General features: G+C 35.6%; 1 protein-coding gene across 1 annotated transcript; it reads left to right on the plus strand.

Moving 5' to 3' along the window:
* The first annotated feature begins 14,853 nt into the window (after window positions 1-14,853).
* LOC107852846 (putative 1-phosphatidylinositol-3-phosphate 5-kinase FAB1C) lies at window positions 14,854-24,276 on the plus strand. The gene is made up of 11 exons (XM_016697887.2): window positions 14,854-16,669; window positions 17,389-18,171; window positions 18,290-18,443; window positions 18,526-18,870; window positions 19,677-20,399; window positions 20,496-20,830; window positions 20,953-21,079; window positions 21,199-21,363; window positions 21,509-23,041; window positions 23,185-23,451; window positions 23,767-24,276. The coding sequence occupies exons 1-11, from the start codon at window positions 16,149-16,151 to the stop codon at window positions 24,019-24,021; spliced, it is 5,208 nt and encodes a 1,735-aa protein (XP_016553373.1). The 5' UTR covers window positions 14,854-16,148; the 3' UTR covers window positions 24,022-24,276.
* The last annotated feature ends 3,402 nt before the right edge of the window (window positions 24,277-27,678 follow it).

Below are 27,678 nucleotides of genomic sequence, written 5' to 3' on the forward strand. Positions count from 1 at the left end.
TAAGGAAAGATTTTACTATAAATATATTTATAGTAAGGTTAGGCGGGATAAGGGAACTTCTAGGTTGCGAGTTGGGTCTTGGAACATCAGTACTTTGCAGGGTAAGTCTATAGAGCTGGTGAAGATTCTTACAAATAGGAGGGTTAGTGTAGCGTGTGTCTAGGAAACTAAATGGGTAGGCACTAAAGCGAGAGATGTGGATGGATATAAGTTATGGTGCTCGGGTAGCGTGAGACATAGAAATGGGGTAGGTATCTTAGTAGATGAAGATCTTAGGGAGCAGGTGGTAGAGGTAAAGAGAGTTAATGATAGACTGATGTCTATTAAGTTGGTCATGGGAAGGTCTACGGTGAATGTTAGTAGTGCCTACACCCCGCAAGTAGGTTTGGACGAGGAGGAGAAGAAGGAATTCTAGGAGGTTTTAGATGAGGTGGTGAGGAGCATCATGAGCACTGAGAAGCTTTTTGCGAGAGGGGATTTCAATGGGCATATTGGGTCTCTGTCAAGAGGGTACGATGATGTGCATGACGATTTCAATTTTGATGAGCGGAATGAAGAAGAAACTTCTCTGTTGGATTTTTCTAGGGCTTTTGGGTTGTGGATAACGAATTTGAGCTTTCCGAAAAAGGAGGATCACCTTATTACGTTTCGTAGTTCAGTGGCCAAGACTCAAATAGACTTTTTGCTTCTTAGAAAAGGGGATAGAGCGCTATGTAAAGACTGTAAAGTCATACCTAGCGAGAATCTCTCAACTCAACATGGGTTGTTGGTGATGGACTTGGTTATGAATAAGGGTAAAAATAAGAAAAGTGGGGAGGCACTACCCAGGATTAAATGGGGTAACTTGACTTTGGCTAGTGCTTTGGAGATGGAAGAGAAGTTGAAGAGTAGGGGACGTGGGAGAGTAGAGGGGGTGTGGATAATATGTGGGAGACGACTTCCAGTTGTATTAGGAAAACCGCTAAAGAGGTGTTGGGTGTCTCGAAAGGTTGATCTGGCAAACATCGAGGAGACTGGTGGTGGAACGAAGAGGTCAAGAGAAAGGTGGAGTCTAAGAAGGTGGTTTATGCTAAGTTGACTGGGAGTAAGGATGATGAGGAAAGGCAGAAGAATAAGGAAGAGTATAAGGTAGCTAGAAGAAAGGCTAAGTTAGCGGTTACGACGGCTAAGACAACAGCTTTTGAGAGTTTGTATGCGACTTTAGAGGAGAAATGCGGAGATAAGAAGTTGTATAGGATGGCCAAGGCCAGGGAGCGGAGGGCTCGTGACCTTGACCAAGTGAGGTGCATCAAAGGAGAGGAGGTATAGTTTTGGTTGAGGATGCCCTCATTAGGGAGAGGTGGCAGTCCTATTTTCATAAATTTTTGAACGACGGGGGGAACAAATATTTTGTGTTGGAAGACTTGGAGATATCTGAGGAGGGTCGCGATTATAGTTATTGTAGGCGTATCAAGGTTGAGGAGGTCAGGGGGGCTATTCGTAGGATGCGGCGGGGTAGGGCGATGGGGCCAGACGAGATTCCAGTAAATTTTTGGAAGAGCACTAGCTGGGCAGGTCTGGAGAGGTTGACAAAGTTGTTTAACATTATTTTTAGCTAAGATACCTGAAGCGTGGATGTGGAGCACAATGATTCCAGTGTATGAGAACAAGGGAGACATTCAGAGTTGTAACAATTATAGAGATATTAAGTCGTTGAGTTATATTATGAAGGATTGGGAAAGAGTGGTAGAGTTGAGGATGAGGAGTATCGTGACGATCTTTGAGAATCAGTTCGGTTTCATGCCTGGTCGCTCGACCACTGAGGCCATTCACATTGTGAGGAGATTAGTGGAGCAGTTTCGAGCGAGGAAGAAGGACTTGCATATGGTGTTTATTCATCTAGAGAAGGCATATGACAGAGTTCCCAGGAAGATTCTGTGGAGGTGCTTAGAGGCTAGAGGGGTGCCCGTGGCATACACTAGGTCGATTTAGGATATGAATGATGGTGTGAAGACTCGTGTGAGGACGGTAGGTGGAGATTCGGAGCACTTTATAGTTTTGATAGGGTTACACCAGGGATCGACTCTTAACCCGTTTCTATTTGCTTTGGCGATGGATGTTTTGACGCGACATATTGAAGGAGAGGTGCCTTGGTGTATGTTATTTGCAGATGATGTGGTTCTGATCAACGAGACTCGGGGTGGAGTTAATGATAAGTTGGAAATTTGAAGACAGACGTTTGAATCTAAAGGTTTTCGGTTAAGTAAAACCAAGACGGAGTACTTGAAGTGTAAGTTCAGTGATATGTCGCAAGAAGATGGAGTGGTTGTGAAGCTAGAATCTCAGGCCATCCAGAAGAGGGAGAGTTTCAAGTATCTGGGTCTATAATTCAGGGTAATGGTGAGATTGACGAGGATGTCACGCATCGTATTGGGGCAAGGTGGTTGAAGTGGAGGATCACTTCGGGAGTCCAATGTGATAAGAAGGTGCCCCCGAAGCTTAAAGGTAAATTCTACAGAATGGTAGTCCGGACGGCTATGTTGTATGAAACGGGGTCTTAGCCAGTTAAGAACTTCCACATCCAAAAGGTGAAAGTGATGGAGATGCGAATATTGCGATGGATGTGTGGACATACCAGAAAAGATAGGGTGAGGAATGAGATTATTCGGGAGAAGATGAGAGTTGCCTCGGTGAAGGATAAGTTGTGAGAAGTGAGGCTACGTTGGTTCGGGCATGTGATGAGGAGAGGCCCTGATGCTCCAGTGCGGAGGTGTGAGACTCTGGCTAGGGATAGTTTTAGGCGGGCTAGAGGTAGACCGAAGAAATATTGGAGGGAGGTGATTAGGCATGATATGGAGCAATTACAGCTTACAGAGGACATGACTCTTGATAGGAAGGTGTGGAGGACGCGAATTAGGGTAGAGGGTTAGGGGGTGGGAGCGCGGAGGTAGTAATAGGGGAATGCTCCTTTGGGTCTGGAGTTTCTGGTTCGTAGTGTTGTGGCTGTAGTCTGGGGCTAGCGGTGTTGGCTTTTTTGCATTCTGTACTAGTTTATTATGCATTTATCTTTTGTGTTTGTTATACGGTTAGTTTGTTTTGTGTACCATACTAGTTTATATGCGCCTGCTTTTTATATTTGTTATACTGTTATTGGTCCTAAGCCGGGGGTCTGTCGGAAACAGCCTCTCTACTTCTCTTGAGGTAGTGGTATGGTCTGCGTGCACTCTATTCTCCCCAGACCCCACTAGGTGGGAATACACTGGGTATGTTGTTGTTGTATATTCAACTCTTAAATATTAGAAAAAAAATAGTGAAAAGATGATTTTGTCTAAAGTAAAGACTTTTAATGAAGGACAAAAAGTTCAAACGACATTTTTAAGGCCCTTCACACTTTTAATATATTATAGATTATAGATATAAATTACAGATTATTGTTGGAGAAGAAGAATATTTTTGGAGAAGAGTAAAGTCACCTTAAAGCCATTTGAGCGAAATCAAGGTGATTGAAATCATTTTAGTAACTAACAACCTTTTCTAATGTTTATTTTTTTTTACCAAGAATATAAAATCACGTTATTTTTCTCTATTATTTTTGGTTAATTCATTTTTTTGGTTATATTAATTTATTTATTTTTCTTAAAACTTGCTATAAGTTGTAATCTTGAATGTTTTGTCATGACTTGCAATATAGCATCTAAAAATGTATATTTTGATTTTTCTCCCATTAGAAAATTAGAGTTTTTCAAATAACATTTTGGACTTGACCACTATCAATACTGGCATGATTATCATGGCCCATAAATGAATAGGTTGGTCCATTTTTAGCCCATTAAACATTGACATTTTATTTAAAAGTTGATCAACTTTGTGCCATCACATGGGTTGATCTTGCAAAAATTGAGTTCTCTTGGGTTTTCCCTTCTCTATGGTTTTCCTATTATAACATGTTTATTATCATTTTTATTAGGCTATCGATTAACGCTCGTCATAAATGTTCAGTTGCATATGATTGTGAAGTCACGAGTTCAGTCGCACAGACAATCATGCATTTATAAAAATGTAAGATAAAATTGTATGTAATAAACAATACGGTCCAACACTTCCTTAAAAATAAGTGCATTGTGCGATATATAAAACTTAAAACTCTTATAAAGCTGATTACATATTCATTAAAAAAAAAAAAAGGAACTCCAACCTAAGGTTATTTCTTGTGAATTATCTACCAATTAGGCTGCTACAAATCTATCATTTTCTTTAGTACAAACTTTTTCTAATAGTCAAAAAATCTAAATAGCCACCCACCCATTAATATAAAAAAATCTATGCAACTGAAATACCTTTTTTTTGGCTGTTTTTTTCCAATAAATGTTCTTCTTTAATTTTTTTTTTCATGGGGCCAGCACATTGGTTTTTGTCTGAATGATTGAGAAATATACCAACTAATGAAAAAGATATAATATTTTCCCAAAATAGGAAAAAGAAGAATAGGAAAATGAAATAACATAGCTAAATTGGAGTCTATCTTTGAAAAGTCAAAATCATGAAACAAAATTGTAGACCACCACTTTACGTAATGTAAACGTCAAATTCTAACAACAACAAACATATTCGGTACTTTAATCTCGTAAGTGAAGTCTAGAGAGTTCGAGTAAGCCTAACCGGCTTAAACGTTGCCTTCCAAACTTCTAAAAACGTATGGTTTAAGTCCACAACTCTATTATGGCTATATTATTTGGATAGCAGACAAGTTGGTTATCAAATGTACACAGTACACAAACCTTACGTCTATATTTATGCGTAGAGAAATTATTTTCAAACAAAACTTCCTCGGATCAAAACATAAATAATAGGAAAAGCGCAACAATAACTTTTTTGTTAGAAAATCAAATAACTATATATTTGATTTTCTCTTCTATTTTTCCTTTTTTCTGCATTAAATGTTATACTAACCAAATGAATATAATACATATTACTGCACCATGAATAAGCAATAAATGTATGCATCTCCGTGTCCAGGGTCGAACCCTCGACCTCTGGTTAATGGTGGAGCGCTACTCCCGAATGGGGTCCTACCCGGCGTGAATCCGGATTAGTCGGACTCTAATGCGGGTACCGGACACAGGATGGGAAAAAAAAAATACTAAATATTATATTCATCACCTAATTAGTATAAACACCAATAGTAGCATTATACACAGAAAACTTTCTATAAGTGATATCCATAATTGAGTAGGTTTCGATTTAGGGGTAGTTTGGTAGAGTGTATTAAAAAGAATAATGTGTGCATTAGTTTGATGTATTATTAGTATCTTGTTTGATATATTTTTTAGCCTATATATAACTAATGCGAGACATTAGTTATACACTTTATTGTGTATTTGCGATGTATATCATTAATACCTTAAAATTCATGACATTAGTAATGCAGTGGATCTAATGCATGCATTAACATAATTAAAGACACAATAATTAGCCCTCAAAAATTTTTCACATCCTTTCCAACATATATATGGGGGTATTTTTGTAATTTTTTCTAGAAATTATGTAATTCATGTTATTTTTAATACATCAAACCAAACACTGCATAAGAAAAATACAAACATAACTAATGTAAGCATAGTTAATTACACAAACATTATTAATACAAACAGTGTTAATCCACCATATTTTGCATTATCTTTAGACACTCTGCAAAACGATAGGACATTTAAGAATACTTCAACAATATTACTCCAAAATGGTTTCAAAAAGTCGTTTATTTTACAAGCACATTCAATAAAGACATCAAGAATCACCAACATGGGTTGTGGTGCAGTGGATGGGGTCGGACTGCTCCACCCTTAACCACAAGTCAAGGGTTTGATTCTGGGTACGGAGAAAACTCTGTTACGGAGCGCTTCCCCCCGAATGGGACCCTACGTGGCGTGGATCCAGATTAGTCGGGCTCCGATGCGTATACCGAACACCGTATGAAAACAACAACAACAATAATATGCCCAGTGTATTCCCACCTAGGGGTCTGGGGAGGGTAGAGTGTACGCAGACCATCCCACTACCTCAAGAGAAGAAGCGGGGCTGTTTCCGATAGACCCCCAGCTTAGGACCAACAACAGTATAACGAATACAAAAAGTAAGTGAATAAAAACTAGTATGATACACAAAACAAACTAACAGTATAACAAACACAAAAGATAAGTGAATAATAAACTAGTACAGGATGCAAAAAAACCAACACCACTAACCCCAAAAACTACAGCCCCAACACTACGAACCAGAAACTCCAGACCCAAAGGAGCACTCCCCTATTACTACCGCCGCGCTCCCACCCCCTAACCCTCTACCCTAATCCACGTCCTCCACACCTTCCTATCAAGGGTCATGTCCTCTGTAAGCTGTAATTGCTCCATATCATGCCTAATCACATCCCTCCAATATTTCTTCGATCTACCTCTAGCCCGCCTAAAACCATCCATAGCCAGAGTCTCACACTTCCGCACTGGAGCATCATGGCCCCTCCTCATCGTATGCCCGAACCAACTTACCAAACACCGGATGGAAAACTAAAAAAAAAGACATCAAGAATCGACTAAAGGTAAAAATATAATACAAGAAAAAATAATTTTGTTCCTTTTTTAGTAAGAGGTTGATGTTCAAGCCTCGATAACATTTCTTATTTCAAATCTAAGATAAATCGTAAAGCTCAAACTCTCAACCTCTCAAACAAAAACAAGACGTTTCATTACAAATGGTAATACTTTTCTTTTACCTATTTTCAGAGGTGGAGCTAGAGGATATTTGGGGGCTCGGTCGAACCCAGTGTAGTTTTTACATAGACCCTATATTTATACTATAAAATTCAGAAATAATATATAAAATATATAGTTGAGAACCCACATACAAACATGGGACGCTGATACAGCGGAGAAGAGGTGAGCGTAAAATGTCTTCCACCCAAGAGAAGTGGGTTTGAACCCCATAAGCAACACCTAGTGTTTTTGCTTTTTACTCTGTCTTAAAATTCTGAACCCGCAGACCTAAAATTCTGATTTAACCTTTTATTATCTACATATTTAACGAAATAATATATTACCCACATTAAAATAAGACACATTTGCTTTAAATATATATCGACTATGTATAAAATATCAACCATTCTAGAAGTGAATCTCCTCTTTTTCTTTTCATTTCAAAACAAATTAAGGATAAGGTTTTTTACCCAATTAATTTCTTGGAGGAAATCATTAGATTAGAGGATAAAAATAATCCTTCCATAAAGTTCTAATGAGCACTCCAAAGAAATCCACTACAACCAATTGTTTTTAACTTTATATTTCTTAAAGCTAATAGTCAACAAGTCAAATGATGGCTACAATTTTTTGTCAAATTACTTTTGTCCTAGAATTTTTATTAAACTCTATTTTGATTTCATTACATATTACAAAATAAAATTAAAAAAAGGAATTACAAATGAATGATTCTTTATTGCTAAAATTTAAAATTTATCGCTAATTTTTTAACGATGAGTAAACAATCTATAATAAAAAATTCTATTAGCTACAAATTATTTAACAAGGAATGAACAATGAAGAAAAATCGAAGTCAATATGTTATGTTGTGAAACATATTTCTCTAGCAAAATAATTTTTTTTAATTGAGAAAAAAAATTGTTTTAATTGAAAAATAGTCTCTAAGTTCATTGTCTTCTCCCAAACGACCTAACCCTCACTACCTACCCTATCAGGTCCCTTAATGTTTTGCTATATTACATTCAAATGACTTTTGTAATAATATTCTTTTGCTAGTTTATTAAATATTAAAAAATAAATAGAAAAATATTTTTCAGGAAAAAACATTTTCCGCAAAAAAGATTTCTTCACACTAAAAGGATTGGCTCTAATAACTATAGGTGGTTGCTTTTTGGTGGGTCTAAAAAAGTCATTTGATTTGCAAATCTTAGATAAGAGTTATTGAAATGAAAAATATTACTTAATAAATACCCTAATATACCACATGGGAATATTTGACCAAACAAGATAACTAGCCCATACTTGATAAAATAAAATAAATTTATGTATGGGCAGAGAAAAAGGTTGAAAAGTAAAGAAAAAGAAATGAATGTTTGAAAAAAAAAATAGTAGTACTATGTTAAAGGCTAGTATTATTTACGTGGTAAGGTTCGAAATACGAGAATTAAAAAACTCGTACTTAAATTATTTACATTCATTCTGATATAATATTTTAAGTTTTTAAATAAATATTTTAAATGTGGCAAGAAAAATCTTTTTAACTCCCAACTAGTGATGTTACTACATAAATCAGAAAAGCAATGTCTCATGTTATTTTTTGTGATTTTTAGAAATAATTATCTCAAATTATATTAATTATTGTCTAAAGAAGTTCAAAACAAAATTAATTACTTTTTTCAATTTTATCCTAAGTAATAGTTGATTCTCATCAAAACTACAAACACAGATGATACATAAATAGCATATTTAATTAAGAAAGATTGTATTATAAGACATCAATAACGATAAAATAATCAAAGCTTTTATATAATTTGAAACGGAGAGAATATATTTTTATATTTCAATATATTAAATTAATATAATTAGGTAGAATGTAAATTTGTAGGGTTTGTGAAGGACGTGTGAGTGTGGGGTTTCAATTCACGAGGAAGTAGGAATTTGGTAAGGCTATTTGAGGACATTAAAAAGAATAAATGTACTTAGATAGGACCCATTTGTAACCCTAAATTGACAAAACATATACTTATAATAATTTGTTGAAAAGAAAAAAAAAAAAAGGGTTCCCCTCAAAGTTACACAAAATAACAATATCATCCACATGGTGATGAGTCATGAATGATCATGAAAGGTAGGGAAAATTTTATTTTTGCTCTAATCCAGGGTTCAAAGAATGTGGAGTTTCATGGGGTAGGGAAATCTACTCTTATCTCGGAGTAACTGATAAAATTATTGTCATGTGATCAGGAGATCACGGATTCAAACCTTGGAAATAGCCTCTGACAGAAATACAAGGTAAGACTGCGTACAATATATCCTTGTGGTGAGGCCATTTCCTGGACCGTGCGCATAGCGGGAGCTTTAATGCACCGAACCACCCTTTTATCTTCTTTATGTTTCGAGATCAATTTGCGCACATTTCGACTGATAACTTTTTTTATAGCGTGCGTGTCTAGAATGATAATTCGTGTGCACAGTATAATCTCGTTAATAGAGATATCAACAACTTGATGTTGTTTCCAATCAATTTGCAGATATCTCGACTATATATACTATTAGATACCTCTTTCTCTCATGAGTACTTGTTATCTCTTAGCCGAAGAAGTTGATAACTTCACATTGTTTCAAGCCAATTTGCATGCACGCACAGTTCGACTATTCAATCATGTATATGTTTTTTCTCTCACTGGTATAGATATTGGATAAAGATCTATCTACCAAAAGCTTATAAGAATGTGGAGTTTCGTGGGGTTTTTAGTTTCGAGATTAGTTTGCGCATATTTCGACTGATAACTTTTTTTTTTTCATAACGAGCATGTTGAGATCAATAACTTATGTACACTTTAATTTAATACTTAATAAGTAGAGTATAATCTCTTTAGTAGAGGTATTAATAACCTGATGTTGTTCCCAATCATATTGCAGACATCTCAAATTCTCAACTATACTATTAGATACTTCTTTCTCTCACGAGTACTTATTATCTCTTTGCTGAGAAGTTGATAAGTTAACCTTGTTTCAAGCCAATTTGCATGCACAGTTCGACTATTCAATCAAATATATATATTTTTCCTCTCACTAGCATAGATATTGAATACGATATATCTACCAAAAGCTTAGACATATAAGAGAAAATTACCTAATATTTTAATTTGCAGACATTAGGATTTGAATCCTAATTTCTAAGATTTACGTTCACTTTATTGACCAAATATTACTTTGCCAAGAATCTACTTAGTTGTAAAATGACATGAAATGTTGAAGAAGTGATGTGTAACCTTTTTTTTTGTATAAATAAGACTTTTTGTGGGGTGTGCACCTTACACCTAACCTCCTACTCCTAGAATCCTAAGCAATTTATTTGATTTTATACTTCCCAACAAAAAGTAGGAAACAAATTAAATTGACAACTTCTAAGATGTTTTGTGATGAAAACAAAGCCAAAGAGATAAAATTGAAAGAAGGAGATGGAATCCCAAAAGCTATGCATTTTTTTATTATTTGGTGTTCGATATTCATATTGGAGTTCGACTAATTCAAATTCACGTCGAGTAGGATCCATTTGAGGATAGCGCTCCCTGTTAAAGATTTTCTCATATCCAGAATTCTAACTCGAGACCCTTGGTTAAGGGAAGAGCAGCCCGATCCACTGCATCATATCCTTTGACAGTCTCACAAGTTATGTCACATAAGAAAATATTGTACTATAAAAATGAAGTGAATCTGAGTGAAGATAAAAATATTATACGATTTGTTTTTCATTTATTCAAGTCAAAATAGATAAAGTTACTCAATATTCATTCTGATAAAGTATATTAGATATGCGATAAACATTCAAATTGATTCGAACACTATGATTATATAAAAAGAATATTGTGATAATGAGGAATTTCTATGGATTATTAATCAAGAAAACTCCAAGAGGAAAAAGAGTAAAATAAAGAGCCAAGAAATATAAAAATTAGGAAAAATGACAGACACATATTTGACCATCAAAGGATATGGTGCAGTGGACGAGACTGCTCCTCCTTTAACCAAAGATCTCAAATTCGAGCTCTGGTCATGAAAAAATTCTTGATAGAGAACGCTACGTCGAATAAACCCTACCCTACATGAATCCGAATTAGTCAAATTCTATTGCGGGTATCAAACACCGAAAAGACTGACACATATTTGGACAAATAAAACATGAAAAGGAAATTTGTGAGAGAGCACACATAATATGACAGTTGACACACAAATGTCATCTCACCAAACCGAAAGCCTAAGTTAAAAGCTAATCCTAAAAAGATTTTCTTATGTTCCACACTACCCCACCACTACCTTTCCCCCTCCCCCCCCCCCTTCGAAATTTTAATTTATTAAATACGAAAATGACTTTTTTTAAGTTTAACGGAAAAAAATTGAAATTAAAATATTTTAAAGTTGGGTGGTAAAAATGGTGGCAAGAGGAATAAAAACGGTAAACTATAACATGAAGTCATGATAAACGGTAATACTATACTTAATTCACGCTAGGTATATTTAACATGTATGTTGAGTTGAATAACTTACGAATCATATGAATTTGTCATAAGTTAAGTGGAGTGGTATAAATGGCGGCAAGAGCAATCAAAACAGTAAACTTTGACATGCAAGTCATGATAAATGGTAATACTACTTAACTCACGCTAGCTATATTTAACATGTATGATACGTTGAATTATTCATGAATCATATCAATTTGTCATAAGTTAAAGTTGAGTGGTAAAAATGGTGGCAAGAGCAATCAAAACGGTAAACTATGACATACAAGTCATGATAAACGGTATTACTTAATTTCCGCTAGCTATATTTAAATGTATGTTACATTGAATTACTAACGAATCATATCAATTTATCATAGGTTGTATGTTGATTATAGTAAATCAACACATGCATATTTTAGCATACGCAAAATTAAGGACAGATAATAAGTAGTAATTAATCCTCATGATGCCTATATTTTATGTGATAAATAATCATATATTTGTTCTTTAATGACAGTTAATAAGCATAAGAAGACTGTTATGGATATTAGAAAATAGTCAAAACCACAAAATAAAGATATTTATATCAACCCCATCAGTTTTTTTTTTTTGGAAAAAAAAAAAACATCTGTTTAATTTTCTTTGACTTTATTAGATATGTTAACCAATACCATGCATGTTAATTATCTATTCCACATCCATATGGTATAAACATAAAATAAGAAAAGTGCCCCAAATAAATCTCAAAAGGTGGATAAGTAGATTACTAATTTTTAAAAAACTAACCCTGCATGGATAATATACAATATATATAGGCGTAGTTATCAAATATTATGGTATAAGATAAGTGGACAAAAAAAGTAATTTTCTTCAAAAAAAAGTTGCATGGTTATTTTATTATTAAAATAAAAATGAGGATACCTAAACCTACAAATTTAAAAAATACATGTCCTTTTCTGAAACATGTTTTATAATATATAAGAATTATACGTAATGTATTTGTTGATGAGATGAACGACAAAATTTGGAGTTAGGTACAAGTTAATTTTTACTGTATAATTGAAAATTACGTAGACAAAAGAATTTTTTTATTTTTTTTTTGGAAAAAATATAATTAACTCAAAAGATAAGATGCCTCTTATTTTAATTACTCCAATATATAACCGTACTCCAACACTATATATTTTAAATAGGATCCTTTTGAAAAAAATGTCAACTTGGACATGAACTGTCATCCACATAAACATTAAAGAAAAATTATTAATAGATCACGAAAGATTGTAATGAAATAATAAATATTTTTTATTTAGAGATCTTGGATTCGAGTCTTGACTATAGAGTCATTTTTTATAAGCTAAGTTACTAGAGAGGTTACAGATTTGAGTCGTAAGTATGAAGCCATTTTTGATAGCTGCATTTACCTCCTAAGGTGTGTGACTTTTCGATGCAAGTCTGAATTAATTAATCGGCCGGGTTTTCGCCTTCAATAGTGAGCACTTTATAAGAATTTTTTTGATTTATTTTTAAAATAAATTATTAATCACCTGCGTCTCACGTTCCGCGAATAATCGGATCATTGAGGAGTATCAAGAAAGACATTTTGGCCTCCTAAAGTATAACTTTCCAACGCAAATTTAAATTAATTAAGGCTTTCATCTGTGATAACGAACCCAAAGCAAATAAAATATTAATATAATTTAAAATATTTATGAATATCTTTTAGTAGTAAATTAAATAAATCCCCTAGCTAGTATTTTACTAGCATTTAGATTTTAGACATTTCGTCAATATAATAACCAGTCCCAGCTTGTTTTATTAAACTTATTTTGTCCTATCAATTTGAACGTTGATCATTGTCTCTATTTATGTAGATGGATAAATTTTAATAAATTATATAGACGATAATATATATTTTTTAAAATCTACATATATGAAATCCCATGCTTATCACATTCCTTTCACATTTTCCCAATTCTTATGATTATTTTTCTTCAGACGATAATAGTATATATTGTTCATGAAATGGTGAGGAATCTGCTATAATTGAAAAATAATCATAAAAATTAAAGTCTTGTGTAATAGGATAATGAATGTAATTTTTAATATATTTAGCAATGTCAATTTTCACTTCATGTGTTATGTTTCAACTCAGATAATACAAAAAAATTCGTTTATCTTTTTATCTTCTTCATTTGAATGCGGCATAAATCTGCTTTAAATTTCATGAATTTTATATGAAATTTTAAGCTTATATAGTTCAACTATTATGATATTAATTTTTCTAAAGTTTGCAAATTGAAGGAATTTATTCATAGTTATGCTGACAAAACAATTTTGCCTACTTTAGATTATGACATATTTCGTTATGAATATCATCTAGATAGTTCAACACTTGTAAGTCAAGAACAAAAATAGCTACATATTAAGTCAAAAAATAAAAAAAAGATTAGAAATCATACATATATTATGATATGAATATACCATAACAATTCGTTATATATGGGTGATGAGATTTTATTGATACACGACTAATTTCAAAAGACTTGTTGGAGGGTCACACTAACGTATATCGAATAGGAGTTGAACCTACTAAGAACAAAGCAATAAAAATTATTAAGAAAAAAATCGATATCTATCACTTTCACACAATAGGTATGAGTTTGATACTCGATCGCTTTTTCTTCTTGACTTCTTTTTTCCTTCAAAAATATAAATAAAATTTTCTTTAAAATAAGAGTAGTTGTGGTACATTGAAAATTACTCCTACTACTCTTTGATGGAAAGAAAAAAATAGAATAGGAGAAAAAAAGATAAAGCATATAATAATAAATAAATAAATAAACAAAATACAAATCTTTCACTATCTTAATACTGTCTCTGACTGTGCAGCCAAAATAATTCATTCCATAAGCTGTTGCTGGCCAATAGTAGCTCAAGAACTTTAATACACTTTAAAGAGAAGATTCAAATGGAAAAATATAAACTATAATTCAAACACAGAAATAAAATAAATTAAATAATTAACAAACCAAACCCCTCCAATAGCATATTGTTAATATAATATATATCCAATGTTAACCAATGGCTATTGCTTCTTAACTACATACCAAACAAATCCATATCAATATTAGAAGTAAATTTAGAATTTTAAATTGGTGAACGAAAAATTTTCGCTCAACACTTTACGAAAAGTATTTTATGACAATTTGCTCATTATGTAATAATTCTTAAATTAAATTATATAGGAGATGCAAATTGTATTAGAGAAATTTCATTCGACGAGTCGCGTTTTTATTCTTCAAAGTTCTTTGACATGCTCTCATAATATTTCGTCATGACTTTTTTCTCGACCTGCTTCGACTCTTTTTCTTGAGTATACTTTATTTTTTTCGTACTTGTAAGATTATACTGTACATATTGCTACTGTTGAATAAATTATTTACACATAGTAAATGAATTTCTAGATACAAATATAGAGCTTTAGCTAAATCTACTTCTGTATAACTCGTAATTAGAACTCTAGATCAGTTCCAACAGAATAACAATTAATAAAATATGAAAATTAAAAGGTCTCATTCATGTTCATAAGATAAAGTGCACAGTGATGTTGAAAAGTAAAGTTGGAGAGAGAAAAAGGAAAAGAATAAAATGGATAAATACTTGAACAAATTGTTTTAAGTAATACTTATTATTTTGTCATAAGAAGAAGAAGAAGAAAAAGTTATATGTAAAATGCATCTTGAAATTCAAATTATATGTATTTTTTAATGTTATTAAATTGATAGAATTGAAAAAAATGAAAGCAGCAAAAGCAATGCCGGGAAAAATGGTAAGGAGAGAGAAATTAATGTTTTTGATGAAGGAACAGATGAATGTTATGTTCATGGAGATAAGAGCTACTACTATTTTTTCTTCTTCTTTTTCTACTTCATTAGTACTCTTCCTTTTTCTCCTTTTTATTCTTATTCTCTTTGTTCTTTAATTTCATCAGCTCACATAAATCTTTGTGTTTAAAAAAAAAGATTTAATTTTCATAACCTAAAGTTTTTATATTTGTGTTTCTTGATCTAAGTTGAAAAAGATTTAATTTTTCATTTACTTAGGTTTAGACTTGTGTTTCTTGATCTGGGATTGTGTTAATTTACTCTGAAGTTGAAAAAGATTCAATTTTTAATTACCTAAAGCCTTTTTACTTGTGTTTCTTGATCTGGGGTTCTATTGTTTTACATTGAAGTTCAGAAAGAATTCAATTTTCAATTACTTGAAAGTGTTTACAATTGTGTTCCTTGATCTGGGGTTCTCTTGTTTTACATTGAAGTTGAAAAAAGTTTCTTGCTTTTTTAGATGGGATTGTTTATTTATCTCTAGATATTGCTAATCTGGGGTTTTGATAGTTTTAGCTGTTTAATGAGTGTTTCTCAGTAGTTGTTTTGTTCTGAGCTCTGGATCTGATCTTGATTGTTATGAAAAATTTGATCTTGGGATCAAATCTTGATGATTCTGGGATTGGCTGAGTTGGGTTTTTAGGTTTTGAGTCAACAGATTGGTCAAAAAGTTTCAGCCTTTTTGTTGTCACAAGTTTCAAGCTTTTTTTGGTTGTAGATATATTCAAATTTGGTGTGAAGTAAATTGTTGTAATCTGTTGTCCCCTTCTGGATATTTAGTGATTTCTGAGGGGAAATCTTACTTGTCTTTTGTTTCTCTAGTTCTTTATGAGGAACCTTACTCATTGTTAAAGGAAAAAAAACACTAAATATAACTTTGAATCCACTAATTTTATTGTGGGTTATAGTTTTGATAGAGTTTCTTCTTTTTAACACCAAGAAATCCGATTACACAAACATTAGATTAGGATAAGAATTAAGAGTTGCAGACTTGTCTAATTGAGGCAAAAACTTGTTGAGTTGACTGCTGGTCTATGGGAGTACCAGATAGTTCTCTACTGGATTTGATAGAGAAAGTTAGGTCTTGGATATCGTGGGGTAAAAGTGATCGAACTTCATTGGCTGGTGGACGCGATATGGATGTTGAAAGTTGCAAAACCTGTTGTGAATGCAAGGTGAAGTTTACTGATTCTTGCCTCAAGTTCCAGTGCCCAAGTTGCAGTCGAGTATTCTGTAGGGATTGTGTTGTGCACATTTTTGGATCTGATGATGTTGTTGCATCTGGATCGGGAGAATCCGGAAGCATGGCCAGGGCTGTGGTCGATATCAAGACTTGCAAATTTTGTTCAGACCTAAGCAATTGTCATAAAAGCACAAGGAAGTTTTGCGACAAAGTTTATCCTTCTGAATCTCCCAGGGAAAGCCCAGAACCGCCGTCACCAAGTCTCAGTAGTGACATGTTTGATGGTGATTCTACCCATGATGCAAGTAAGAGTAGTTTTACAGCCTTTTCAAGTCATCCATCTCCGGTGTCTTTGCATCACTCGCCTAGCAGGTAACGAGCTGATATAATTTGAGAATTTCTTTCTTTGTAATTATTCCAGTGTGAAATCTTGTGTTTTCCATATATGTCAACATATTAAAGAGAACCATCTAATATGGCGGGATCATTATATTATCTAATTATTGATTTAGTTGTTTTAGTTTCCGGAGTTGGTGGGTATAAGAGCTTGGTTTCACTTTTTTTTTCTCAAAAAGAGATTTCGATCTATGCCAGGATTTGTCTAGTCTATTATCTTAATAGTAGCTGACGCAAAAATCTTCTGTATAAAGCTAGAGTCTCCTAATGTTTAACTTGTATTTTTTTGGTATTTTTTTGTTTCATGTTCTATTTTCTTCCTTTTAAGTCAAAAGATCATAGGTGGTGCGCAGACTTCACAATTGTGTCGTATCATTGAAGTTCCAACAAAACTATACAACTTTCTAAACACAATTTCTCTTTATCTCCTTTACGCCAAAAGTACAAGTGAAACATGAAGGAGCTCCTAATTCCCCACATGGGTTTCTTAGACTCATCCGGGAAAATCTTCTGTACTGTTTCTACCTCATCCAGAATGTAGCTATATTCCGATATCCCTCCTTCCCTTCCAATTTTTCTGTTGGTTAACTATCTAGCAGACCCCACTGGTTTTATCAGATTGCGAAGTTACATGAACTTGTGTTTTTAAAGCTGCTTTCAGAACTAAGAAATCTTACCTTTCTTTATAATTTTAGGAGTGATGAAGATGAAGGAGCGGGCTTCACAAATCAATCTTTTAGCCCATCAAGTGATTTTTGTCATGATACTTCTGATTTAGAATCAAGTAGTGTTAGTGCTAGACATAAATTTTACCATCTCAGATCATTTGGATCCAGTCCTTCACACAGCCCCTCTAGGATTCGTTTTACTTCCAATAGAGTTGGGCATTCTGTTCAGGACCAACACGAGACTCCAAGATCTCAGAACAATGGTCCCTTTGATCAAGAAACCTTGGTTGTTTTAGGAAGGCTTGAGAAAGGGAATGAGGATCCTGATGACTCTGACAATTTGTCTGTTTACCGAGACCAGTTAGAGAAGCAGCAAAAGCCATTGGATTTTGAAAACAATGGTCGTATGTGGTTTCCTCCTCCACCTGATGATGAAGATGACGAGACACAAAATAATTTCTTCACATATGACGATGATGATGATGAAATTGGAGAGACAGGTGCTACATTCTCTTCAAGTGGGAGCCTTTCCAGTATTTTCCCTGCAAAGGATAAACAACAGTCGAATCACAAGGAACCATTACAAGCTGTTGTACATGGTCATTTCAGGGCTCTCGTCTTGCAGCTATTGCAAGGAGAAGATATACATTCTGGGAAAGAAAGCGCCGCTGATGACTGGATTGACATAGTTACATCACTAGCATGGCAAGCTGCAAACTATGTGAAGCCCGATACTAGTAAAGGAGGCAGCATGGATCCAGTTGATTATGTCAAGGTTAAGTGCATAGCTTCAGGAACCCGAAGTGAAAGGTAAAAGTTATCTTCTTACCACGCGAACATTGAAAATTAACATTTTCTTTATCACGTGAAAATATGGGGGTTTAGGCTTGTTTAGTTAGAATCATGATTCAGTTTTGGTTCAATGCAGCACCCTCGTTAAAGGAGTAGTTTGTACTAAGAATATCAAACACAAGCGCATGACTTCACAGTACAAAAATGCTCGATTACTTATCTTAGGAGGAGCACTTGAGTACCAAAGAGCTGCCAATCAGTTGGCATCTTTTGACACCTTATTGCAACAGGTCTTTAGTTGATTTTTTAATCTGTTAGTGATGAGATAAGATCAAATAGAAACACATTTACAATGTAATGTTATCCTAACAGGAAAAGGAGCAGCTCAAGATGATTGTTTCAAGAATAGAGGCCCATCATCCTAATGTGCTACTTGTGGAGAAAAGTGTGTCTTCATATGCTCAGGAGCTTCTATTGGCAAAAGAGATCTCTTTGGTGTTAAATGTTAAGGCTCCACTGCTTGAGCGCGTATCCAGATGTACTGGTGCTCTAATAACCCCATCCATTGATAACATAGCCACAACAAGATTGGGACATTGTGAGCTCTTCCACTTAGAAAAGGTCTCTGAAGAGCATGAACATGCTAACCAGTTGAACAAGAAGCCATCAAAAACTTTGATGTTTTTTGATGGTTGTGCCAGGCGTTTAGGTTGCACGGTATTTTCCCCTACTCTTAGAATCCATCATTTGTTAATTGCAACTCTAATCTTTTGATGTTCTTTTTTTAGAAGAAATCTTTTGAACTCTTAAGTATGATTAATCATGCATAATGGTTGGTCTACTTGTCTTTTACTCCCTTCAATGTGCTACGTTCCCCTAAAGTACTACTTTTATGATGCTCTCCATTTAACTTTGACCACGTTGCTCTAGGTACAATGTATAATCAGTAGATTTTTCCTTTTTCCTTTACAGTATATTTGTTTTATGACATTTATGATAGTTTCTTTTGTATCATTTGTACTTTTGCCTTCTAGTCACTAATTTTGAAGTAGAAATTGAAGTGTTATCCTTACATCTGATTAAGAAATTTAAATTGGTTTATGGACTTCAATAAGAGGGTTTTCACTTTATATATTTGACTTAATCGCTGTTCTTTTTTCATTTTCTATGTCCAAATTATGTATTTATATATATAATTTCTTGCATTACATACACCAAAGCCACATACTTTAGTGGCGCTTTGAGCTTTGAACTTTAAGCCCATGAAACAATTGATGTTTAAGCATTTCACTTTTGATAACATCGCGAACATTGGTTAAAATGTAATGTGAAACTTCAATGGGGTTCCCTCATCACTCAACGTGTGCTTTTCATGTTTGTTCCTTTTTTTTGGTACCAATAAGGGCTGCTAATTTTCACTTGGGCTAACATTCATCATTGACGGGGAAATGCTCTTTTACCTTGATCAAGAGGTTGGAGTTAGAATTAGAGGGTTACTTATCCCTTCATTTCACAATCTACAGGTCTTGTTGAGGGGCTCATGTCGTGAAGAGCTCAAGAAGCTGAAGAAGGTCGTTCAGTATGCTGTATTTGCTGCATATCATCTATCTCTTGAGACATCGTTTCTTGCTGATGAGGGTGCTAGTCTACCTAAAGTGCCTGCAGCCACCTCAATTGCTATACCAGAGAGGACATTTGCTGATCATGCTATCTCAGTGATTTCTCAATCTTCCATGCCTGCAAGATCGCAGACAGTTGCTAATGACCCACATGTTCAAGTAGGATCCAACTTCAACGTGGAGGCAGTTTTACCAGAGTCATTGTTGGAGTATCACTACCCTCAATGTGGTGATCAATCTAACCTAGATGACTGTGGAGCAAGAGATGTTCTCACTATTGCAGATCGTGAAAATCTAGCACTGGTTTTGGCGCATGATCCAAGACCTGTTGGTTCTGTTGAAATTGAAGATCAAACTAATGAAGGATCGTTAGAAACCTCAGGTCAAGAAGAGAGTCAACCCACAGAAATAGGAGAGCTATCAAAGCTTGAAAGATCAGATGAAACCAAAGCCTCCAATGAAGTCTATTCAGCTGCTGACAATCGTCAAAGCATATTAGTGTCCTTCTCTAGTCGATGTGTTCTAAATGGAACAGTATGTGTACGTTCTCGGCTCCTTCGCATCAAGTTTTATGGCTCCTTCGATAAGCCACTTGGCCGGTATCTTCTGGATGATCTTTTTGGTCAGGTAGCAATCCTCCTTTATCCCTAACTTTAACAATACATGATATGCCAATATCAAAATAATTTCATGCTACTTTTGTATTGTACTTCGTGATGTCAGATGTCGTCCTGTCAATCGTGCAAGGAGCCAGCTGAGGCTCATGTCATCTGTTATACACACCAGCAGGCGAATCTTACCATAAACGTTAGACGTCTTCCGTTGGTGAATTCTCTTCCTGGTGAACGGGACAAAAAGATTTGGATGTGGCATCGATGCCTTAAGTGTGCACAAATAGGAGGAGTTCCACCAGCGACTCGCAGAGTAATAATGTCAGATGCTGCTTGGGGACTTTCATTTGGGAAGTTCTTGGAACTTAGTTTTTCAAATCATGCAACTGCTAATCGTGTTGCTAGCTGTGGTCATTCTCTGCAAAGAGACTGCCTCCGATACTATGGGTGCGTACTGCATGATATTCCTTAAGAATTGGGTTGGCATCTGCCAGAGTTCGAAATCACTGTGATATTCAGTCATTGCCACACCATCTTTATTTAGTGACTAGCAGACTTTGCTTTTGCAGGTGTGGAAGTATGGTTGCATTCTTCCGTTATTCTCCTATTGATATTCTGTCAGTTCGTCTGCCCCCATTAACTCTTGAATTTTGTGGCTACACAGAGCAGGAGTGGTTAAGGAAAGAAGCAGCTGAGGTGACAGAAATTCTAAGTTCTTTTGCTGCTATCTTGAAATGATCCATTTGAAGTATTTGCAGTGTCTTTGATTCTTTTTGGCGCTTACAGTAGCTCTATTTGATATATCTTTTATGCAGTTACTGTGTAAAGCCAAGGCTTTGTATGCGGAAATATCAAGTGCCTTCCGCAGGATTGAAGACAAAAGTTACTCTTTAGAACGTGAACCATCTGATACAACTCAATTGCATGACTGCATTTTGGAGTTAAAAGACCTGCTTATGAAGGAAAAGAACGATTACCAAGTAAGAAATAACGGGATGGCAATCTTTAATACTTGTACTCTTTCCTCTCATGACTTTTATCATGTAGGTTGGTTGCAGACTTTGCATGTATGACAAGTGCTGCATTTCTCCTTACTTCTTTGGTTTCTGTTTGCTTGTACAATAGGACTTCCTGCAGCTGGATGATGATGAAACATTTGACCCAAGACAGGGATCAATAGACATTCTTGAGCTGAATCGCTTGAGGCATTCCCTTGTGATTGCTTCACATGTTTGGGATCGTCGACTTTTGTCCATCAAGTCCTTCCTCCAAAAGAGTTCTGGTTCAGTGGGTTCAGAGGATTGTGGATCTTGTAATGAGCTGATAGACTGGAGAAGGGACATGTTTCTAAAGAATGAGACTCTTGAACATGTTTATGAAGAGTCTCTGCCTGAGTTCTCAGACTCAGAGGAATATCAAGAAAAAGCTTTGCAGTCCGAACAGGAGGGAACTGGCGTATCACCTTATGGTTCTGGTGAGCTAGAAAGCTCCATACTAACCGCATCTGAGAGTGAGAGAATGCAGGAAATGCAGATGGAAGTAGAGAATGCATTTACTAAAACATCCTTGGAACGAGCTCCTTCAGCTGCATCAGTCCTTTCTGATCAGATAGATTTTGCTTGGTCTGGCACTGATCGTTCTCCCAAAAAAGCTCAGTTGCTACAAGGAGATGGATCTGAAGCTGCTCCTCTCAGACAACCAAGTCATCTTGATTTGCCTTCTCTTAGAAGGATAAGGTTACCTGCAAGAGTTCACTCCTTCGATTCTGCTATGAGACTTCAAGACAGAATCAGGAAGGGGCTACCACCTTCTTCATTGCATCTATCATCAATTAGGTCTTTTCATGCTTCTGGAGACTACAAGAATATGATCAGAGATCCTGTCTCCAGTGTTCAGAGAACTTATTCACAGATGTCACCCAGTGAGGCTCACAAGTTTAATCTCCTAATGGGTTCCCCGCCTTTGTTTATTTCTTATGCATCTCTTATACCTGATGGATCTAGGTTGATGGTTCCACACAATGGTCACAGAGATGTTGTTCTAGCTGTTTATGACAATGAACCTACTAGCGTTATATCTTATGCACTTTGTTCGAAAGTGTATAATGACTGGGTCACTGATAAGTCGACCGTGTCTGAACGGAGTTGGATCACAAGTGACACCAACAAGGAATCTGGAGTGGCAGCTAGCCTTTCGGCATGGCAGTCTTTTGGCTCTCTAGACATGGATTATATCCATTATGGGAGCTATGGTTCTGAAGATGCTTCCAGTACAATTACTTCCCTCTTTACAGATTCAAAAAGTTCTCCTCACCTAAGGATCTCTTTCGATGACGAATCTTCGAGTAGTGGGGGAAAGGTGAAATTTTCAGTCACTTGTTACTTTGCAAAGCAGTTTGATGCTCTTAGAAGGAAGTGCTGTCCTGATGAATTGGATTTTGTACGTTCCTTAAGCCGTTGTAAAAGATGGAGTGCCCAGGGGGGAAAGAGCAATGTTTACTTTGCCAAGTCGTTGGATGAAAGATTCATAATTAAACAAGTTCAGAAAACTGAGTTGGATTCTTTTGAAGAATTTGCACCAGAGTACTTCAAATATTTAACACATTCTATTAACTCGCGGAGTCCAACTTGTCTTGCAAAAATTCTTGGGATATTCCAGGTTGAACTTCCTTCTATCGATTTCTCCTATCTTTGCTCCTATAACATCCCTATCTTGATGGTGAAACATGGCGTGCCTTTAATTTTCAAATTAGTTTTTAGTTGTTAAAGATGACTTACTGATATTCGTATACAATGTTTTAGGTTTCGGTCAAACACTTAAAAGGAGGCAGGGAAACAAAAATGGATTTAATTGTGATGGAGAATCTCTTTTTTGAAAGAAAGATTTCGAGGGTCTATGATCTCAAGGGTTCTCTACGATCCCGCTACAATGCAGATACAACTGGTGCAAACAAAGTGTTGCTGGATATGAATCTTTTAGAAACATTGCATACCAAACCCATATTTCTTGGAGGCAAAGCCAAAAGAAGCCTCGAGCGAGCTGTTTGGAATGATACATCCTTTTTGGCAGTAAGCTACTTTCGCTTCGTATCTTTCCCTAGATTGTGATAATGCTATCGGATAAGGGATCAAGTAGAAATTAGTGACTCTACTGAGTTCACCTTTAAACTGTCAAGTGGTAGAGAACTATGCGCTTAATTTTTAAACGCTTGGAATTATCAAATTTACGATGTTAAAGTTGATTACATAACTGTTTATGTCTGTTTACTGGTGCTGATCAAGTAACGAACAACTTGAGGGAGCAGCGCGCTGTGAATCTATTTTCCTCTTTCTTTAACGTCTATATGTCAATGTTAAGCAAATAGACTTTCTACTTTTTGACAGTCTGTTGACGTGATGGACTATTCATTGCTGGTCGGGGTGGATGAAGAACGAAAAGAACTAGTCTTGGGGATCATAGACTTCATGAGGCAATATACTTGGGACAAGCACTTAGAGACATGGGTGAAGGCATCCGGCATACTTGGAGGACCAAAGAACGCGTCACCAACTATCGTTTCTCCAAAACAATACAAGAAAAGATTCAGAAAAGCGATGACTACCTATTTTCTCACAGTACCAGATCAATGGTCATCTTGAACAATCTTGGATTTATTATCTATTCATTCTTATAGAGCCTTCTGTCAATAAGCATACCTTTCCTAATTGCACAAAATTTTGCAGATGAAGGAAAGGTTAGATATTTTCCAGTTGGTTCATATTTGTTTTGCCATCTGGGATTCAAAGGGTATGAGAAAAGTAGGGGCTGTTATCTTTATTAATTAAAATTCTGGCAAAGTGTACATTTGACCATCTGTACATTCATACAAAAAGCTTCATTTGAGTTGATGAAAATCAAATGTGTCTTATTGCAAAACCAGTTATTTATCTATCTTTTCTATTGCGACAACTCTTGTTCCCTACTATTTGGCGTTCTGGGGCTCTACTATCTACTGACATTAGCGTTCCGGGGCGCTACTATCATTGAGTGTGTAATCACCTTAAAATGATCTGATTGTGTAAACGTCATTTATACTGTCAGTGCATGTAACATAAACATCGTGAGGTATCAGGTTCGTAGCATAAACACTTAGGTGATATCATCCCATCCGTTCAAATCTTTGATGAACATAGGTACCTGTGCTGGTGGGAGATGGTCGAAGTACACACAAGCTAACCCAGAGTTGTACACTACTTTATTCCTACCACTTCTCTTCATGTATGGAGAAAAGAGCAAATGGAAACATAATATATTTAACTTTATGACTTTTATGATAAACATATTTTCATGCAGATTTTGTCTGCCATGTGAAAAAGATTAAGAACAACCTTCCAACATTGTTACATATATAATATAGTATATGATGTACATCACATTCTCTTGTCTGGTACATGTGATTCATCCAAATACATAGGCAAATGATCTTGAAATTTGCAAAATATTGCAGTTGCTTTGAGGATGTTTCAAATTAAAAATTATTCTAATATACAAAAAAAAAAGAAAAAAAAAAAGGAAAAATTACTTAAAACTACAACTTAAATTTATATTATTACATAAAATTTCAACAATCAAAAGTAATTACAAAATCCCTTTTTTGACACTTTCTTTCCTCAAACATCATATACATATCTCACCTACTGTTAGTGCTCCTCAAATAGTGCCTAAAATCAAGAAAATTACCTAATATATTAAGGAAATGTATATGTATGGAATTTGTCATTGTCGGGAGTGTTTATGTCACATCATATACATATTTATGTATGAAATTTGTTGTTACTTTATGTCATATACATAACATTATTATGTATATGAGTCCATATACTTAAATTTGTTATGTATATGTGGTAAAAACGTAACACCGTTATGTATATGACTATGTTAGACAAGCTGATGTGTGTTTATTTCAGCGTATATACATAATATTAGACATTAGTATTAAGTATTGTTTTATGTTTTCAAGTTTTGAAAAATTTTGTTTAAGTTTTATTGCATATTAAATTAATATATTGATTTGCAACGTACATTATTACAGAGGATGCAACTGCCAAAATCAACCCGAAATTTCTCAATCTCTTATTTTAATCGTTGAAATTGTTTTGATATTTCAGAATTTTAAGACTGAAAAGATGTTATTGAATTTAGGTGACTCATTAATCACAATTGCATAAATATAGAGTTAATTGCATTATTTACTTAATGTAGATATTTTATTTCCTTAATTGTAGTTAAATTAGTTAATTCAGATACATAATGTATAGAAATAACTAAAATCAAAGAGAAAAATTTTAATTGAAAAAAAGGGAGAGAATGTAATTATATTTCAAAATGATGGGATTTATGTTATTTATAAAAAAGAAAGAAAGAAAGAAAGAAAGAAAGTTGGATATTATCATTAGAATTTAAATTTCTTAAGGGAGTATAGTGTGTATCTTAATGAAATTCGAGTTTCTACTCAATCGCTTTCCCAATGCTATCTTCCTTACCAGAAAATCGAAATATAATACAAGGTATTCCTAACTTACATTATGACATGATCAACCTATTTTCATCCTGATTTTAACAAACTCGAGTAGGTTGAGCCATTGAGGCTCATTTTATTCTTCCAACTTGAGGATTTTTTTTTTTTTTTTTTTAATAATTATTCGTGTTTTTTAGCCTGTGGATTGATGGATGGGTGTGGACGTCCGAATGAATTTTGGGCGAAACTACTTGGGCACACAGTTGCTGGTTTGGAGGGGTGGACAGGAGTTTTTTTTAAAAGACAAATGAGCAAAAATAATAAAAATTGAGGATTTTTTCAATTTTTCGTTTGTGTCAGCTTATGGATTGATTGCTGGGGTGGGGGTCCGAAAGGGTTATGGGCGAAACTTCTTAGGCACGCCCTTTAAGACATATTAAATGTATCGTGTTGGTTAGGAGGGACGTGCAAAGTTTTTTCTAAAGATATATGAGATTGATACTAGAAATTGATGACTTTTTGTAATTTTTCGTGTGTGTTGACCTATGCTGTGAGCTTGCTAATGTGTTTTGGTTGACACTTCCTGAGCATGCCCCTGACGATCTACTTAATGGATTGTCTTGGAACTTTAAAATAGAATTTAAAATATTGGGTGGTCAAACGGGCGAAACAGCGCAAACGGGAAGTTTTCGAGCTCAAATCGATGTGCTATACCCCACGATTTTGGGGGTGTGTCCGGGGGTGCCATGGGCCGAAAATCGATCGGGGCATCTCAGGGAGGTTGGAGATCGTTCCAGTGTGGTTCCTTTATTTATTCGAGGCCATTTGTGTGGTCAAACAGGCGAAACGGCGCGAACGAGGAGTTTTCGAGCCAAATCGATGTGCTATACCCCACAATTTCGGGGGTGGGCACGGGGTCCGGGGGTGTCGTAGGCTGAAAATAGACCGCAGTGTGCCAGGGAGGTTGGGAATCGTCCCAGTGTGGTCCATTTATTTATTCGAGGCTATTTGGGTGGTTAAACAGGCGAAACGACGCGAACGGGGCATTTTTGGGCTAAATCGGTGTGCTATAACCCATGATTTCGGGGGTGGACTCGGGGTCCAAGGGTATCGTGGGCTGAAGATTAACCGGGGTATGCCAGGGAGGTTGGGGATCGTCCCAGTGTGGTTTGTTTGGTTATTCGAGGCCATTTGAGTGTTCAAACGGGCGAAACGGCGCGAATGGGGCATTTTTGGGCCAAATCAATGTGTTAGAGCCCATGGTTCCTTGGGTGGGCCTGGGGTCCGGGGGTGCCTTGGCTCAAAAATTGACCGGGGCGTATCAGAGAGGCTGGGAAGCGGCCTAGTATGGGTCGTTTGTGTAGGCGGGGCCATTTGGGTGGTCAATCGAGCGAAACAACACGAACGGAGCATTTTCGGGATAAATCGGTGTGCTATAGTCCATGGATCCGTGGGTGGGCCCGGGGTTCGGGGGTGCCGTAGGCCGAAAATTGACTGGGCGTGCTAGGGAAGCCAGAGAATGACCTAGTATGGGCCGTTTTGGTGGGTGGGGCCATTTGGGTGGTCAAACGGGTGAAACGGCGCGAACGGGGCATTTTCGGGCCAAATTGGTGTGCTATAGCCCACGATTCTATGTGTGGGCCCGGGGTCCAGGGGTATCGCGGGCCAAAAATTGATCGTGGCGTGCCAGGGAGGCTAGGGAGTAGCCTAGTATGGGCCGTTTGGGTGGGCAGGGTCATTTAGGTGGTCAAACGAGCAAAATGGCGTGAACGGATCATTTTTGAGCTAAATCGGTATG

This window comes from Capsicum annuum, chromosome 11 (genome assembly GCF_002878395.1).
Source record: "Capsicum annuum cultivar UCD-10X-F1 chromosome 11, UCD10Xv1.1, whole genome shotgun sequence".
NCBI classification, from domain to species: Eukaryota; Viridiplantae; Streptophyta; class Magnoliopsida; order Solanales; family Solanaceae; genus Capsicum; species Capsicum annuum.

Coding starts and splice junctions, on each gene's coding strand:
- LOC107852846 (XM_016697887.2), top strand. CDS start 16,149: ATGGGAGTACCAGATAGTTCTCTACTGGATTTGATAGAGAAAGTTAGG. Junction 21,364..21,508: donor AGGAAAAGAACGATTACCAA/GTAAGAAATAAC, acceptor CTTGTACAATAG/GACTTCCTGCAGCTGGATGA. Junction 23,452..23,766: donor ATGATACATCCTTTTTGGCA/GTAAGCTACTTT, acceptor ACTTTTTGACAG/TCTGTTGACGTGATGGACTA.